The sequence below is a fragment of the Haplochromis burtoni genome, unplaced genomic scaffold, assembly GCF_018398535.1.
Source record: "Haplochromis burtoni strain Fernald_Lab_line unplaced genomic scaffold, NCSU_Asbu1 Contig_23, whole genome shotgun sequence".
NCBI lineage: Eukaryota > Metazoa > Chordata > Actinopteri > Cichliformes > Cichlidae > Haplochromis > Haplochromis burtoni.
Window position 1 is genome coordinate 2,319,386 of NW_024582384.1, and position 18,019 is coordinate 2,337,404.

At 41.6% G+C, this 18,019-nt stretch overlaps 1 protein-coding gene across 1 annotated transcript in view; it reads right to left on the bottom strand.

The window, feature by feature from the left end:
* The window catches only part of lamc3 (laminin, gamma 3), a 154,606-nt gene that overhangs the window by 23,847 nt on the left and 112,740 nt on the right, over window positions 1-18,019 (bottom strand). Inside the window, exons 13-19 of the mRNA XM_005917219.2 lie at window positions 7,245-7,433; window positions 6,757-7,002; window positions 5,335-5,488; window positions 5,084-5,226; window positions 4,735-4,913; window positions 1,575-1,755; window positions 248-492 (exon numbers count right to left, since the gene is read on the bottom strand). Coding sequence (XP_005917281.1) covers window positions 248-492; window positions 1,575-1,755; window positions 4,735-4,913; window positions 5,084-5,226; window positions 5,335-5,488; window positions 6,757-7,002; window positions 7,245-7,433 — 1,337 coding nt within the window. The remainder of the gene's footprint in view (window positions 1-247; window positions 493-1,574; window positions 1,756-4,734; window positions 4,914-5,083; window positions 5,227-5,334; window positions 5,489-6,756; window positions 7,003-7,244; window positions 7,434-18,019) is intronic.

The window sequence follows — 18,019 nt, forward strand, 5'->3', positions numbered from 1 at the left end:
TCAGATTTTGGAGTAGCCCACATAAAAGGATGGATCCATCCTGCCTCGTACCAACAGAGGCTGGAGATTCACTTCATGGAACAAAATCCAAGGAACGTTTCCAGCACCTTGTTGAATCTATGCTATAAAGAATTAAGGCAGTTTGGAAACCCAAAGGGTGTCCAAAGTGGTGCTAGCAAGTCATAACTGATAAAGTGTTTGAGGTGGCTACAATACTGAGGACAAAGTGTACATTTAGGTCACCTACCATATTGTCCAGGTCTTGTGTTGCCTGCTTCAGTTGTTTCTGAGACACTCTGATCATGTGTAGAGTGTCTGTGAAGGTCTGACACACAGCCCCGCTGCTTTCATCCTTCCTCCTCTCCTTCCCCTCTTCCTCTGTCATGCTGATGCTGCAGTTCAAAGAAGATGTAATGCCATGCAGCTGGGCTAAAAGTGTGCCTGTAGAAGCTTCCAGCAAGGAAAATTGTTTTATTAAGGCCTCCCGTGCCTCTGTAAGAACAAAGCAAATAAAACCACGTTAAGTCTTTCATGGATTTCTTCACCAAGAATACCATTCTTCCAACTCTTTGTAGCTGGAAAGCCGTATTTTGACACATCTCTCATTCTCGGCTCCCTCATTTACTGTGTTAATTCATGTGAGGACTCTCATCCATTCTACATATCAGTAGTCAGAATAAGCAGAACCATATGGAAATTTATCCAGATGCTCGTATTTTTTTTCCAATTTCACTTTGTTTGCTGTCGTGTTTCTAATTTAACTGGCTGCAAAGGCATTTTACAGAACAATTAGTACAATCTGTCCGCTTTGTTGCTTCATTTTGGGACATGCTTTACTTGTAGCTTTGACTCCGTGTCTGATAAAATGAGAAGGAAGGAGCTTGTGTGTGCCCACACAGCGAGTCCGTTGATTCCACATACTCATTAAATCATTACTGGGCCATCCAGTGCCTTAAAGAGCACGACTGGTAACAACGTGTGTGTGTGTATATATAGCGTGGGTGATGGGAGGGCGATTGTTGGGCAACTGTTATCATGATTGCAACTATAATCATAATAAGCAGGGATTAGCGATGCCCTGGCTGTCATATAAACAGGGATTAAGTTGGTCACACGGCGCCCTGTTCTATATTGTTATGATTTGTCTCCATTTGGCTTGTGCAGCTGAGCCTGTAAGCCTTTTCCCCTCCAAAGATAATGAGGATATATCAACATTGTGTTAAAGTAATTGGGAGAGGTTTGCATTGTCGCCTTGCTTCCTGATTTAATCGCTTTGTTGCGTTGTATATGTAGCCCAGTCACACTGGAGGAGACAGACACAGAGCAACAGCAGCAGATTTTCGAAACGCCAGGAGCGGTTTCACATCAAGTTTCTGCGGCTGGTCTTGTATGTACTGATATGGCATGTTATCATCTCATAGCCAAAGCGTGACACAGCGGTTACAATGGCACATTAAGCGAGCATCATGTTTCACAAGGCAAAGGCTGCCAAGTGCCTCGCAAGATGTCACGACCACGGAGGAAACATTAAAAGGAGTGACAGCGGAATTATCTCGGCTCCTGGCTGCTGATACCTTGGAAGGCCAGAAAATCCTCCAGAGCATTGGGCAGAGTATCCTCCCTTTGGTGCTCATGCTCATAAAGCCTGGCCATGTGATACTTCAGCAGGTGGTGCCGCTTCCCGAATCTACCTCTGCAATCAAAGTGAGCCAGGAGCTTTTCCAAATCCTGCAGCCGAGTCCTGAGCTTTTCCGCCTGTAATAGCATCGAGATTTTTCACCGAAGGTGTGAATGAGAATACGGGTTTAAAAAAAAAAAAAAAAAAAACACAAAAAACACAAAAAAAACACAAAAAAAGCAAGAAAAACCAAACAAAAGACTTGAAAAAAACAAAACAAAACACCACAACAGAATATCTATCTACCTCCATCTGTATTTATTTATTCAGATGCAAGGATTGAGATAGGACTCAGATTCTTGGTGCACCAAAACATCAAAATGTAGTATTTCACCAAAAGCAATGAATAAATGAATACCAAAAACAGGATAAGCACAGAACACTGTTTTCATATCCGCATCCACTCACTATTCCCCGCATAGCGTGCGGCTGAGGAAAGCATTTCTGCAGATAACTAGATTAGACTTCTTAGAGAATGGAAGTCCGGGTCTGAAAATGGAATAAAAGTGCCGTGATTGGCAACAGTTTGCTGACCCCGGCAGTTAAAAAATAGTCCAGAGCTATATAAATAGAGCCTGCGATCTGGCTGTGATTACACCTTTTGTTAAGCTGGTAGCCGTACGTTGTGCACGTGTGTGCACATCACGTGTGTTCTGTGTTAGCAGGAATTTCTTGCCGATCACTTTAGAGAGCAATCATCAGTGTATTAATAAGGCCTCGTCAGCTTAACACCACTCAGATAAAACAGTGAGTCCTTTTTCTGAGTTATTCATTCTTGCATTTAATCAAGTCCCGTCCATTTTAAAAATATATAAAAAATAAAATAAAATTCTCCTCTAAATTCTGCTGTCATCCACGGGCTTTTTCACACCGTTCTTGATCGTCCCTCGCACGTCTCTGTCTTTTCTCAACCTCTCTCTCTCTGTGCTCGTTAGTCTTTTTTTCCCCCCCTTTCTATGTTTGAACCACAGGAAAAGTAGGAGCGGAAAGACAGAGAGCGCGAGCAGCAGAAAGCGAGAGCTGGGGGAGACTCAGGACAGTGAGAGTAATTGCAGGTGTTCGCAGCAGACAAGGGTTGGGATGTTCACTGAATCGCTAACACTGTGGAAATCACAGCATGCATTCACACAGGTACAAGTCGGCCCGGTGAGAACATGCAGCCACTTTAGCCGGAACAAGAAAATGCACAGAGAACAGAAAGAACACATCGGCGCTATTGGATTGTCCTCAGAAGGCAAATCCAGAGACACGGCACCTTAGCATACAGACGTGGGCTGCTACAAATCTAAAGGGACAGAGAGGAGCAGCGCGGGAGATCATTTTTCTGTTTCACTGCACAGCCACTGTTTACTTGCAATCTACAAATACAAAGGAGCCATATGGCTGCCATGAGGGTCTACAAAGGCAGGATGTACTATGGGGACTGTGTTATTTCAGGATCAAATTGCCCCTCACGCATTAAAAGTGTGCCAAAAATACCTTGCGTAGGTGTGCAAAACAATAATATGGACTAGTGCACGGACCTGCAAGGAACATAGTGAGAATGTGGGAAGGTGCAGAAAATAAAGACCCAATGCAAGGTCAAGAAAGCTATAGTCTGAAACACTGACACCTAAACTGAAGCGATATTTTGTAAAATGCTACACTTCACTTTTATTAGAGTGTTTTAAGACTGAATTGTAGGCTCCAGTCGGCACAGCAGTTACAGTGGTTTACAATATTGCTTCAGAGTAAGCTTGTGTGTGGCGTTTGCATGATCTCTTTTTGCCTGCATAGCTTTTGCCCTGCTTCCACCTAAAGTCTGAAGACATGTTAGGTTAATTGAACGTGAAGGAGATAAAGTGTTTTAAGTTTATAGAGTAAAGCGCTGCATGTATATAAGGTTAAAATGTGACTCGCAGTCTTTAAGTGGTTTGAGTCATAAGTAAAACTAGAGAGTGCTATAGAAATGCACATAAGTACATTCAATCTCATCAGAATTATCTCACATTTTGTAGAAGAAATTACTAATTGAATAGTTGCAGAGTCAACACAGATAAAAAGGTCCATTCCTAAACAAAAAAGAATTCATATTCAATTCATGATGTCTACTGCTTCCTAAGTAGGAAAAGCAGGACAGCGAGGACCAACTGCAGCTGGTTTTAATTTGTACTTCTTTATTAACCTTGCACTATATTAAAACTCAACATTATTGTTTTTCATTGGGTCATTATTGCCAGATACTTTTAATAAAAAGTTAAAAATCTATCCAATAACCTGCCAAAGATCAAATTACACAGTTAAACCAACTATCGAGCATTAAATAGCAAGACATTTTCTTTTGTAGAGACCACATAGAGCTCACAGAGGAATGAATATTGATGGACAAAAACACTATTGTGAGAAAGGACTCTGTGCTGTCCTTCGTACACTCCAGATCCACCTTTAGCAGTAATAAATTGACGTGATTTTTGTTCTGTATGATTTTATCAGCCTCTCACATCCTTGTGGAGGAATTTTGGCTTGTCGTTTGCAGGCATATGCACAGCTCTCTTAAGACAAATTGTACTATTTTGAACTTTGAATTGATCAGGAAGATTATCTGGGAAACACTGTATTAGGCCATCCTAGCTGTCATGCTAACATCACATACTTTCAGAGACATTATCTTGGCAGTTGAAGTGTATGTAAACTTGGGTCCCATTTTAACCGTGACATCCCATATAATTTCTTCCTTATTCTAACTTGAATGTCTTGTATGTCGATCTTTACCTGCAATGATGCTTTCTGACCAACAGATGGCACTCTTACAAATACCAGGTGCTTGTGTCCAGTTACAGCCGTCAGTGACGGCCAGCCACGCAAAGCAGATTTAAGGAATACACATTCCCAACACAGTCAACTTGTGTAGCTTTTTTGCTATCATGTTTGCCATTTGACTACAAATGCTTATTTTTATATGCTGTGCCCTAATTTGTCATTCAAAGCAGTAAAAATTTAAAAAATCCAGATTTTTTGCTTTTCTTCCAAACGCAAATATTAACGAACATAAACAATTTAACGAAACATAGACCCACCTGTTTCTTGACAAGGCCATAACAAACTGGGCATTCCTCGCACTGGTGTGTGGCTCTGTTGTGGAAATAGTTTAACTCACATTTGTCACACTTGTAACCCACAAAGCCCTGGCGGCAGTGGCAGGTGCCGTTACTGCGACACTGCATAGAAACGGAGCCCATCGGGTCACAGTTACAGGCTTGGTGAGGCAAGATGGGACCACAAGGGGATGGCAGAGCCGAGGAGCAACAGAGATAAACATTTATAGAGTTAGAAATGCCTTCATGTGTGATCTGTATTAGAGGAAGTATTAGAGGATTAGAGGATGGCACATAGTGCAGTTGTGATGCCTCGAGTAAAGTACTGTACCTCTGCAACCTCGTGATGAGAATCCAAAGAAGCCCAAACGGCAAGTATCACACAGTCTCCCCTCCACTCCTGTGCGACACACACACTGCCCTGTGATTGGATGGCATGCCAGTGACGATGAGCCAATTGGATTACATTTGCATCTGAGGAAGGCAGGAAAATGACACATTAATGATAGAGTCTGCTTCTAAGAATAGTTATTACTGCTTTTCATACAAATCAACTCTGAAGCGCACAGGGGATCTGTTTACATTTCACATCCAATGCCTGGTTGGAGGTTGAAGAAGCCAACTTCGCAATAACTGCAATCCCGTCCGGTCACATGACTGAGGCAATGACAATTTCCTGTCTGAGGATGGCATTCATTTACATGCCCAGATGTTCCAGCAGAGCTGCAGCTGCATGCTAAAGGAAATAAACACAAAACTTGAAACAAAAAAATCTGTTTGCAGCTTGCAAACAGCTTGCGGTACAAGATACGCCTACTTTGTATATCTTCAACTGGCACACTGGATTTCTTGTATTTGTCATCTATTTAAATAGGCTAGTATGACGAACAAAGATAAATAAAGTTTTGATTTTAAGAACAAGCCACAATGATCCAGGAGAAACATCTAGGGATATGCATCTTTGTGTAGACCAATTTTAGTGCAGAGTTTGATACCTTTACATCGATCAAAAACGTGTGTTTTGGAATCTTTATTGTCTAATAGGAGATGTGGGTTACTTGTTCATCGTGTTCCAAACACATGTTGCTAACAGGGAAGCTGCAGAGTGCCACTGGTGGCCAACCTGTGCAACAATCATAACATAACAGGGTTGAAGTGTTTTTTTTTTGTTTTTTTTTTTAAATTTTCACTTCTCATCCTTTATAAATGATTATAGTAATATATCAGCAAATAGCTAACACAACATCTTGCTTTCACATCTGCAGTTATGAGTGAATTGTTTATGTTATACAGCTTGATTTCAGTCACCAGCCAAACCAAATATTACATTTCCCAGTTTATCAATTCATTATGAAAACAATAAGAAAAGACAAAGAATAGAATAATAGAAGTCCTATATCCCTCTGTGGTGTTGTTCTGTTCTGTAGAGGCTCAACTGTGGTAGAATGAAGCATAAGAAAAGGATAAGAAAATCAAAGGACAAACACGTCACAGTTATTACTGTTTCTGCTTTTGTAACTTCAGTTAGTTTTTTTCCCCCGCTTTCCATTCTCCCAGCCCAGCGAGTCTCTTCTTTTTTGTGTTATCTTTCTGACCCACAGCCATTTGTTTAAACCATTTTCAGCTTTTGCCTTTCATGACTCAAGACAGCTATACCTGTCAAAATAGAACTCTTGAATTGAAGGCAATTTGAATGGACTATTTTTTCCTCTTTTTAAAAGTCCAACCTGAAGGTCAAGTAGCCTTTAGTAGAATATGTCCATTACTTTATTGTAGCTTTCTGGTTGTAAACACAACAATATGACAGTATGAATTGTATGCTTATACAGTTTAAATGCAACACTGCCGGAAAAAGGTTGAATGCAGTGGATGTTTCCAAGGGAAGCAAGCCAAACACATCTATAAGTGCAGGGGAACTCTTTCAGGAGACCCATCTTTCATTGCTCATCTTGCACTGACATCGTAGCATCATAATAAATTACCGGCACACTCTCGGTTACTCACACTTGCACTTCTGGCCCACTGTCTGGTCCAGGGCGTTGCCGTAAAAACCCTGCTGGCAGCGTTCACAGTGATCTCCCTCTGTGTGTCCCAGGCACTTCAGACAGCGCCCAGTGACGTGGTCACATATTCCCACCGCGTTGAAGTCCACATTACCATTGCAGTTGCATCTCACACATGGCTGAGCTGCCCCTGAGAGCCCTAGGGGGTCACCATAGTAGCCATCTTCACACCTCTGACAGCGCATTCCTACACAGAGAATGAGGTGAGAGAGAGACGGGCAGGAAATAGATGAATAGGTGAGAAAGAACACTGCTGGAGGTCACCGTCACCCGACCTCAGCTCAAATTAAGGTGGAGTGCACTACAGCCACCATCTTTTCAGTATCACGCTGTCGTGTGGAGACGCTCTGACTGCTTTGATCTTGACATAAAGCTCGTTACTCAGTGTGCTTCCCATCCATACGAATTTGTTTAAATTGTTCACGTCACCTGTCTGTCCTGCAGGGCAGTTGGTACAGACCACCTGTCCTGTCTCTGCAATTTGGACACAGCTGGTCTGGCCTGGGCAAGGGCAAGGCTGACAATCACCAGGTGTGCCAATCAAAGAGTTGCCATAGTAACCATCCAGGCAGCGCTCACAGGTCGTCCCGGTGGTGAAGTCTGAGCATTCACATACACCTGAAAAACACACAAAAAAGACACATTGGTAATGCACATGCACACCTGCTTAGACAGTGTTGTTTATCTCACAAACAGGGGACAGAAAACAACGTTTTCCTCATCACCAGCAGAGGACGCTGTGTCTCTGACCATCACTGCACCTACTCCCCATAGATACTCCAGCTCTGTTAATAAAAGGGAAAAAAAAGAAAAAAAAACATAGTGCTCTCCACAGCCCACCGTGGAGAGCGCAAGACAACTAAATTCACCCAGTCTATAATTGCTTTGGGAAAAATATAAGCCAAATGTGGTCCGAAAGACCTTCAAGAAGTAAAGCAATTCCCCCTCCAAGTGGGAGAGATTACCAATTCTATGATGTCCTAAAAAAACCAAAAAAAACAAACTGTTGTTTTGAAACCTCTTTTGAAGAACAACTTGCACCTTTAAGCCACTCTAAAGGATTTACTCACGTGCAAAATGTGTTGATATACATGCGCGTGCATAAAATCCCCGATGAATTCTGCTCGATTTACCGAGCTGCTTTTTGCCCTCATGTCACATTTCAAAATCCATTAAGCTACGGGTAGTGCTGAATGATATGACATGATAATCGTAGAAAATACCCACAGCAGTGGAGGCACTGATATAATGTATGGGTATATGGAGTGAATGTAAAGCAGCTTTCGGTGACCTGCCGTGGCTCTGAAGTCACACGCTGAATCGAAGAGACCTACGTAGCGGTTTGAGCAACAGCAACTTCTGAAGCCATTAAGACAAAAAAAATTCTCACATGATTTAAAGTGGCACATTAGTGTACCACAAAATAATAAGTGCTAACATTCTTGGAAGACATTAATTATAAGGTATAAAAATAGTATCTGCATTTGAGTTTCTGTGTGTGACTGCGCATATTTTTTTTTTTTGGTGCACTGCAAGATTTTTTTTGTGTTTTAGTATTAATCAAATATTATATATATAATAATTAATTATATATATTATTTATATCTTCTACAGAACACCAGTAACATGAATCACAAATAATCTGCAGGCATGTGATTTTCTTTTTTTTTTTTTTACTGAGTCCTCATTAAAATTTCCCATCACTCCCCTCATAGCCTACGGTGTAATTCAGTGAAAAGCTCTCTGCTGTGCATTTTTAAATCAGCTCACACTACTGAATATTGGAGTAAATAAATTCTTGCCTCTAGTTACGGGGGGGGGGTCACCGCAACCAGTGCCGCCCCCCCATCGTGAACCTGCGAGTATATGAGATGGAATAAAAGCTGCAAAGTCATTAGCGGTAACAATTATGCTTTTGCCTCATGAAGTGTAGACTTCTGGGGAAAAAAAAATTATTAGTTCTTCGACGATGTGAGGTGAATGATAGTAACTTTCAAGCATGTAATGCCAGTCATTTAAACAGAGCATTTAGCAATAATGATTGTTTCCAGCATGAAGAAGTGAGTCTTTCTTGAATTTCACAAGGCATTCCAATGACACTGATGTTGTGCAGTGTCAATCCCCAATGAGCCATAGTAAATTTAATGGCAGCAGAAATGTGCTGACTTTACTGAGTGTGAAGATGACTGAGCGTGATATGAGGCAGCGGAGCCACCGAGGGCCTCCTCGACGCTATTATCATTTTATCGGCTCCTCGGAAAAGCTAACGGCACGGATCGCAAAGTGACGCTGAATGGCAGGACCACGTGACGCTCCTCATCGTCATGCCAACCGCATCCCTTGAGAATCATTTTATCAATGAATCAATGACCGCTCACTCGGCCTGTTAATGAACTGGGATTTCTGTGAAGCTAACGTCTGGAGCAGTGCGTTTTGAATCCTTTGACAAATCCACACAATCCTCCTATTCTGCTTTCACCTTCTCGCGCTCCTCCCCTTTCAGCTAAGGAGCCCTGCACTTCAGTGCTCTGCTCTCCTTGTCTCTTTTGTGATGGCAGAGCAATATTTCTCCTTGGTTTTTTTCTTCTTAAAGACGAGTCCTCCATCATATATATACATCACACTCCAAAAAAGCTCTTTTCTACCAGTGCTTATTCTACCTGCGCCCCATCCCTGCACTCATTCTCTCTGCAGGAGCGCATTCACACCCAGGACTAATGCGCTTCATTAATGGAGCCACTTGTGGCCAATAGAAATACAGTGGAATGCATCACTGAGAGATAGCTGCAGGGGCGCAGGCGGCCACTGTGGAAAAAATGAAAGACAGGCGACTTCACTCATTTCTCTCGTTCACATCTGAGCATCATTCACTGCTCCTCTCTCAAACGGAGTCGTTCTTCCAAAGATAGCGGTTATCGCCGCTCGTGGTAGCTTGTAATAACTTTAGCACCAGATGGAGACAGAAAAGGAGGAAACATATTCCAAGGAGAGATGGTTCTTAAATATTTTTTTTGTGTGTGTGTCTGTTTTGTTTTGAAAGGGATCGTAGCCCAACTCTCCTCTGTTATTACATTTGCCTCTAAAGTCTCAAGATTTATTTTCTGACTAAATTGAGTTTCTTCAGATCACCGTGTGTCATCTGCACCATCTTGGGAGGTCTTTCTGAGAATGAAGGGCGACGTGTGGGGCCCTTGATGACGTGTGAAGCCAGACACACAAGGAAAACAAGCAACTCAGCTGTGCCACTTAAGTGTTTAGGCTACTCGTCACTTCACGACTCAGCACAAACACGCATGAAAATAATTCGTGGACTATAACAGATTCCTACATTTTCTGCCCCCCCTCCCATGCACATTAAACAATACTGCCGCACGGATGTGATTTCACAAACATGAGTTTTTCAAGAGCTCCACATTTTCCAGGAGGCTTGTCTCCTTAGCCCACTGGAACATTAAAATGCTTCTGGCCAAGGAAATTTATTTACTAATGCATGTGAACACACTGCTTTAATGAAGGGAAGGAGGAAAGAAAAGCAGAAAGGCAGAGACAGAGAGAGAACTTTTTGGCCTGCCACTTTAAGGCCTCAAGGGTGGAAGCCGGGTTAAATCTGCTGCGCGACTGTTATGGCGATGTTGTTCTCTAATTTAACACAGATATGCTGCTAGTGACTGCTGCTGCAGATGTGGCTTGTCATGGGCTCTGAATAAGTGGACTGCTGCAGAGGAGAGAGGGAGGGGCAGTATATTGTGTCCAGCGCCATACATAATGTGTGCAGTACGGATGACTGGGGAAATACGTTCTGTCGTGCTGTGACTGTGGAAAATAAATGCATCAATTGCTGTTTTGTGTATAGACGCTGTCAGCCAAATTGTTACGGCCAAGGCCCCCTGGGTATCCCGGGGATGGAAACTCTAACAGCAGTGGCTGTAGCTCATGTTGCCTCACTCTGGCTCTGGGTTACCTAGATGTTAGGGAGGAGCTGAACAAGAGATTTATGATGTCTTATTAAATGCTAATTCCATAAAACTGCTTAAAAAAGCCAATCAATAATAATCTTAAACTGCTTATTCTTTTTTCATGTAATTAAAAGGTGAGACTGTTATCTGAGACTTAACTGTAAGATCCACAGTGAGCCGTGTTATATGGCATGAAGAGACAAACTCAGGATGTTTGACTACTTCAGCCGTCCCCTAGACTAAAGTACCTCAACAACTAAACATTTATGTTTATAGGTTTGGAAGTTTATCCTTTTTTTTTTTCGTCTTTGCACATGTTAGATGGATTCCCATGCATTAAATTTGAATCGCAGCACTCACACTGTATAGATGTTAACCTCAGGATGAACTGTAACAACGTTGGCAGTTGCGTATATAAAGTTTTATCATCAGGTTAAAGGTGTTTAGTCTGTGAGCAAATAGCCATCAAACTAATGACAAACAAGCTCAAGTGAAAAGGGGGAACTACTAAACATTATAAACCCAGACTGCATATAAATGATTGATGTAGCAAACAGGATATCACACGTGCTTTGAGATGAGCACTTTGACCTCCACCATCTTGGTGCTTTTGAAAGTGGACTTGCCGACCGAGCAGTGCACGCTCACACTTGGCAATCAGAAAATGCTTGCTTTGGGTCAAATCATCAGTAAACACGATATCTCCTTTCACTGCTTTGCTGATGATATTCAACTATATTGTGTCCTCAATCCCAGGATGGATAAAATCATCATATGCTTTGAGGGCATCCAATTCTTAACAGAATTTCCTTTAGCTGTTGACAATAAAACAGATTTTTTTTTCTGAGACATTGCAAAATTGAGATTCATTTGCTTAGACTAGTGCATTTCACTTTACTCTGGTCTCAGTCAGTCCTCTCTGTCCCGTCTACAGCCTGTCCATAATGCTGCTGCTGGGGTCCTCATAGACACACGAAAAAAGAGATCATATTGCACCTCTGGTAGCTTCTCTCCACTGGTTGCCAGTGAGGTGTGGAATCAATTGCAAGAGCTTCCTGCTTGTTTACAAAGGCTCTCATGGCTTGACTCCTTCTTACATCGCTGACCCCTATAACCCTATTCAGTTTCCAGGTCCCTCCGGTCAGATGCTTCTGGCTTTCCCCCACTCTAGATTTAAACCCAGAGGAGACCGCGTCCTCTCTGTGTTTACCCCCAAACTGTGTAACAGCATTCCCTTCAAAGTCAAATTTTCTCCTTTCTTTTGAGTCTTTTAAAATTATGCCCATGCCGCATTCCAGATACCTTGGAGCGCATTCCAGAAAAGGCGAGAAAAAAACTTGTTTTGGTTCATAGCATCACTAGCAAAACAGCACAAGACTGCATAAGACTTTGCACTTAAAAAACACATTAATAGACAGAGTCTGGTTAGTGCTCTACATATGGCTCATTTAGTGAGTCAATAATACATAACAGTGGCAGTACAAATGAAATGTTTACAGTTTTACTACGGTTTATGTTCAGTGCCGCCATCTTGGATTGCTAACTGGATTGGATTTACCACCTCAGGGTGTTATGGTAAGACTTTCCGAGAGGAAAATTGAAGTTAAGGGGGCATTCCACAAAAAGTTCTGACTGGGACTACCAACTTCTTCAGGAATGCACCATTAAACTTATTTTTACTTACTAGCATTTGAGTCTGTCTGTACTTTTTTTGTCCATGACTGTGTATGTTTAGCACCTACTAAGATGTATTTCACTTATTTCTTATCTATTCTTTTTTTTTCTAATCCCCCTTTTGTACAACACTCTGATCTTCTTGAAAAGATACACTACATAGACAAAAGTACTGGGCAACCTACTGATTACACCTACAGGAGCTACTTAGCCTTAGAAGCCCACTCAATGAAGTTCCTTGTGCTCATGTTAATACCAAAAATGGTTTGGAACTCAGCAGTCAGTGAATCAGTAGAGCGTTGGTGACTGAGGACCAGACGACGCTGCCCTGTAACTTCACATGTTCTGTACCAATGAAGTTGATTGTGGAACATGTAGGAGAGAAGACATTTATGACTTGTTGCAGTGGCATCCTTTTACAGCAGCATCGGTGAATTGCCCATTCTCTCACAAATGTTTGTAAAGGCAGACTGAATGGCAAAAAACTTGATTTTATGGACCTGTGACAACGTGACTGAAAACACCAGAATTTGAAGATACAAGGTATGGCCCAATACTTTTGTCCATATAGTGAAGGTTCACCTATCATATCAGGACATATACACACCAATAAAGTCTTGGAAGAGGCCATAGAAAATTATAATTGAAAGGCTATTTTCTCACATAAGACTATACAATCTGATTTGCAACCAGAGGAGTTGGCTCTTGCTGGCTTTTACAAAATATGCACATTTCCAAATTGGCTTCACTCGGAAGCTGCTTCATCTTTTGAATACAATCTGTGATTAAGCTTAAATAGTTAATTCATTTATTAGAACTGACATTGGCAATTAGTGCAAAGTCCAAAGCACCATCATGGTGGTAGATTTTTTTCCCCTCTTGTTTTTATTCTTTAAATCTTTGCCCATCTGTAAGTGGTCAACCATTCTGAATCCAATTAGTACCTAATGTAAGGAGCGGTTTTAATGTTCAATCCTCAGTATGATCCTTCTCAGGGCTTTTCCAATTGTTTCCAGCCAAAAGCATATTGCCACATCATTTTCATTATAAAATAATTAACATAAACAACGCAATAATGGGTTCATGTGGCACAAAACTGCAATTTAATATTGTTATTTTAAAAGTCAGGCATGATTTAAAACAACACTGGGTCTGTTTTATTCAGTCATTTAATTATTCTCTCTTTCTTTGCACAAATAGAATATTATAAATGGGAAATCACACACGAGGTAGGTATTTGTGCATTTTTATTAATGTGAAGTGATGGGATTAAGTATTTAGTTTATAGGGATTTGAAGAGGAAGCTCAGTTTGATCTGAGCGATCGTTAGCTGTGTTTGTAAGTCCACGCTGTGCATCCACAAACTGGGATCATTGGGCCAGTTTATAAATGCAGACAAATCACGTGTTTTCAGCACTTGGCTTTAATATTCAGGCGATGAAGACGGCCAGCTTCATTCAGTCTATCACACGCACCTGAATACAGCATGTGCATCTCCTCCAAAGCCGCTGAATAAAAAGGTCTTTCTTTTCCTTGTTCTGTTTCATAACAGCATATGCTTGTTTCTCACTTTGACATTTGTGCAGGGCCAAATTTTTGAATAATGTGCACTGGTTTTGCATAACTAAATGTCACGCCCACTGCAGTCTGGTGGAGGAGGTCAGGGAACTGAAGCGATTTTTTTTCTCCTGGTCTGGGCTTTTGAGCAGTGAAGTACATTGAAATCAGGCTAATAAAGGCCATCACCCAGAGTACCTGTCTCCTTGCATCAATTAAGGCACAGATGAAGAAATGACCAAGTGTGCTGCTTACTGCATGCTCATTAGAATGCCAAGTTAAACTGGAGAATGCTGTGAGTCAGTGTTTACCAACAAAGGGGCACTTTAGAAGGAGATAGAGGAAGTCAGGGCGCGCATTTCCCAAATGCCTCCTTAAATGCCATCGTCAGCCTCTCTAAGGTCATTAGTTGGAAAAATCTTTCAGAGAAAGTTGAGGCAGAAGAACTGATACAGAGGGAAGCTGGCTCTAGTGGTGGTTTATTCAGCCCCTTAATCTCTCTGGTGGGTTGCATTTGTTGCAGGCTAAGCCCTGAAATGCCTGGCCTGTATCAGCATGATGGGATATGAGGAGCGACAGTGAGGGGAAAAGGAAGTGAAAAAGTGCAAAATAAGACAGATGTAGTCCGTTACAAAGCATCTTTCCATGTAATTTCTACTGCTGATCCTATTTGGCACGCTTTACTTATCTCCTCACGACCAGCACATTTATTCTACACAAAAATAAACAGAAGATAAACAATGTGCACACTCTCTCTGCCTGTCTTAGCTTCTAGTCACACTGTCAGTGATTGCAGATTTGAAAAGGTTTCGACCTTTCCCTGATGAAATCAGTTCAGACAAGAACAACTCAGTGCAACGAACTAGCTACATCCATAAAATTACACAGAAAAAAGGAATTTTACCGACCTGAACACAAACAAAAAATATAAAAAAGAAAAGAAAATTGAAGCAATGTCCTCAGAAATCCCCCCACAAGTATTTATACTGGTTACTGAATTTGTTGGTTTGCACTCACTTTCAAAAAAATCCAGAAAACAACAGATTAGTAAAATGTAATAAATCGATTTGCATGTCACTGAATGAATTAAGTATTTGGTCCTCTACATCCCAGCCAGAATTCTGGCTCCCACAGACTGGCTGTGTGTCCAAGAGGCACACAGATTACAAGGAAACAATCAATCAATTACCGATCCTGCTGATCTCAACTTGTTATGTGTACAAAGTACACCTGTCTGCATAAACAATTTCTTCAATTCCGACCTCTCCACCACCATGGGCAAGACCAAAGAGCAGCCAAATGATGTCAGGCACAAGATTGTAGACCTGCACAACACTGGCATGGGCTACAAGACAATCAGCAAGAGGCTTGGCGAGAAGTTGACAGCTATTGTTTGATTATTCAGAAATGGAAGAAATGTAAAATGACCATCAGTTGCCATCTGTCTGTGTCTACATGCAAGAGCTTATCTCTTGGGGTAAGGATGATCATAAGAAAGGTCTATTGAATATGAAATTGCAACCCAAAACTAGAAAGGTGGAACTTGTTCATGATCTGAAGGCAGTTGGGAACACAGTCAGCAAGATCATTGGTAACACACTGCACTAGATTGAATTGAAATCTTGCAGCGCCAACAAGGTTCCCCTGCCTAAAGAAGCACATGTACAGACCTGTCTTAAAAAGTTTGCCAGTGAACATCTAAATGAGTCAGAGAAGGTTTGGGAGAAGGCGCTGTGGTCAGATGAAACCAAATCAAGCTCTTTGGCATCAAACCGACCCACCATGTTTGGGGGAAGAAAATGGCTGAGTATGACCCAAAGACACCATCCACACAGTCAAGATGGAAACATTATGCTTTGTTCTAAGGGTTCAGGATGACTTCACTGCACTGAGGGCCAATGAAAGGGGGCCTTGTGTTGCAAAATCTTGGACCAGAACCCCCTTCCCTCAGCCAGAACACAGAAGATTGGTTTGAGTAGGTTTTCCGGCATGACAGTAACCCAAAACTTACCACCAAGGCAACAAAGGAGTGGCTAAAGAAGAAGCACATTAATGTCATGGAACGACCTAGCCAGTCTCCAGACCTAAGTCTGATAGAAAATCTGTGGAGGAAGTTGAAGCTTCAAGTTTCCAAGCAGCAGCCAAGAAACCTAAAGGATTTAAAGAGTTTCTGTAAAGAGGCTGAGAAGGGTTCTTGTCTTCTTGTACTAAGTCAAGTTTTGCTGGAGGATCAAACACTTATTTCACTCAATGACATGCAAATCAATGTATAACTTGAAAAACCAAGTCTTTTGCACAATGCTGTACATGAGATGGATGTTGCAGCTTTTATATATACCGACCACCTCCCAGTGATGGTAGTGTTTTCTTAAGACGTAAGTATAAATGTAACGCACCCTGTAAGAGAACACAGGCCTATTAGAAAGAGGCGCTAACAGGGGAACTCAGATAAAGCTCCCTAACACTCACTAACCAGCACAGTGTTGAGAGCATCGTGTGTTTCAATTGTTTCTTTGATTAATGAGCGCTCTCCTGCAATATGGGGTGCATAGAAAATTGAGTGTTCCCATTTTATCTATACATTATAATTATGCCTCCATATCCCCCTTGAGATCATAAATTAGGGCCTCTGCCCAGTTTTATGGATGGTGTATATGCAATTACCACAGCCAACATGCTATAAAGAAATGCGTCCGGTCCTGTGGTGTGGTGTAGTAAAGTAAAGGTTTGTGAAACTGTGGAAACCTATAGTGTACACATATGTTCTTTTTTTTTTTTGCATTCTAACAACATGTGTCTGACTTCATCGGCCCTGCAGCACAAGAGCTCGGCAGAGAGTTCCACCACAAATATTAACATTTCCAATCTGTTGTGCTGCTCTACAGCAAATAGGACCGACACGACTCAGGGAGTGTTAATAAATCATGATTATGAAGCACCATTGGCTGCAGCTTCCCTCGGCAGCCAGTGAATAAATTCCATCCCAGTTTTGTCTGTGGGCACACCCCGCATGATGATACAAGTCGTTAGGTAATTATACAGCAATTAAGATTCTGATAGAAGAAACAGCAGGTTGGTCCGCCCTCCTAGTGACACACGATGAACAGGATGTCTCTAATCAACTTACTTTGATAGTTCCCCTTGACCAGAACTTATAGATTCATGGAGCGCCTCTCTTGCTTGTTTGCTTGCTGTTATATAAAGGAAGCCGGCTTGTGTTCACAAGGCGACAAGCCATCATCATTCATTTCCAAAAAAAAAGAAGAGGATAATTTTAACTAGCTTCCTTTTCTAATAAACAGCCAGCGCTATTCAAGTGTCAGTCCAGGGGACACATCATAAGAAACATTTATGATACATGACTCAGAGGACACATTGCTTTCCTCTCATTCATCATTTGCATAGTGTCTGAGCCAGGTATATATTTTTAACGCATCCTGAAAAGTGTCTGTGTGGGTGTGTATGTGTGCGTGGGTGTGTATGTATGTGTGTGTGTGTGTTTGTTCAGTGAAAATTGTTCATAATTTGAGGAGACCTGACAGGGGAAAATGATAAAGATACGATTACGACACTCCAAAGTATCGCTTGCTGTGTATAAACCACTTTGATGCCAAAACTGTTAAGCAAGTTCATGATTGAGTTAATAAAAATTGCACGGATTGTGTTCAAACGATGCTGAAAACACAAAACTGATTTTCATTTATTACCTCCCCACTTTCCCTCTCTGTGGTCCAAGTTGAAGTACTAATGCTACTACCTCCTATTTAAAATAAAAGCATTTGTTCGCCTTCGTGAAAGCATAAAAGAACAGCATGGACTACTATGCCAATATAAAGGAAATACAACAATGAAAGACAGAAGGCCACATAGGGAGTAGAAACTGGAGAACGCTCCCCACAGAGGGGAGTAAAGGACGTAAAAAGGAGAAGAAAAAAAACATAACAAAGTCAAGGTGACTGGTGAGAGCAGGTGGAGTTTTTAGCTGACAGGAAGAAGGAAGCGGGAGAGAGCAAGAGA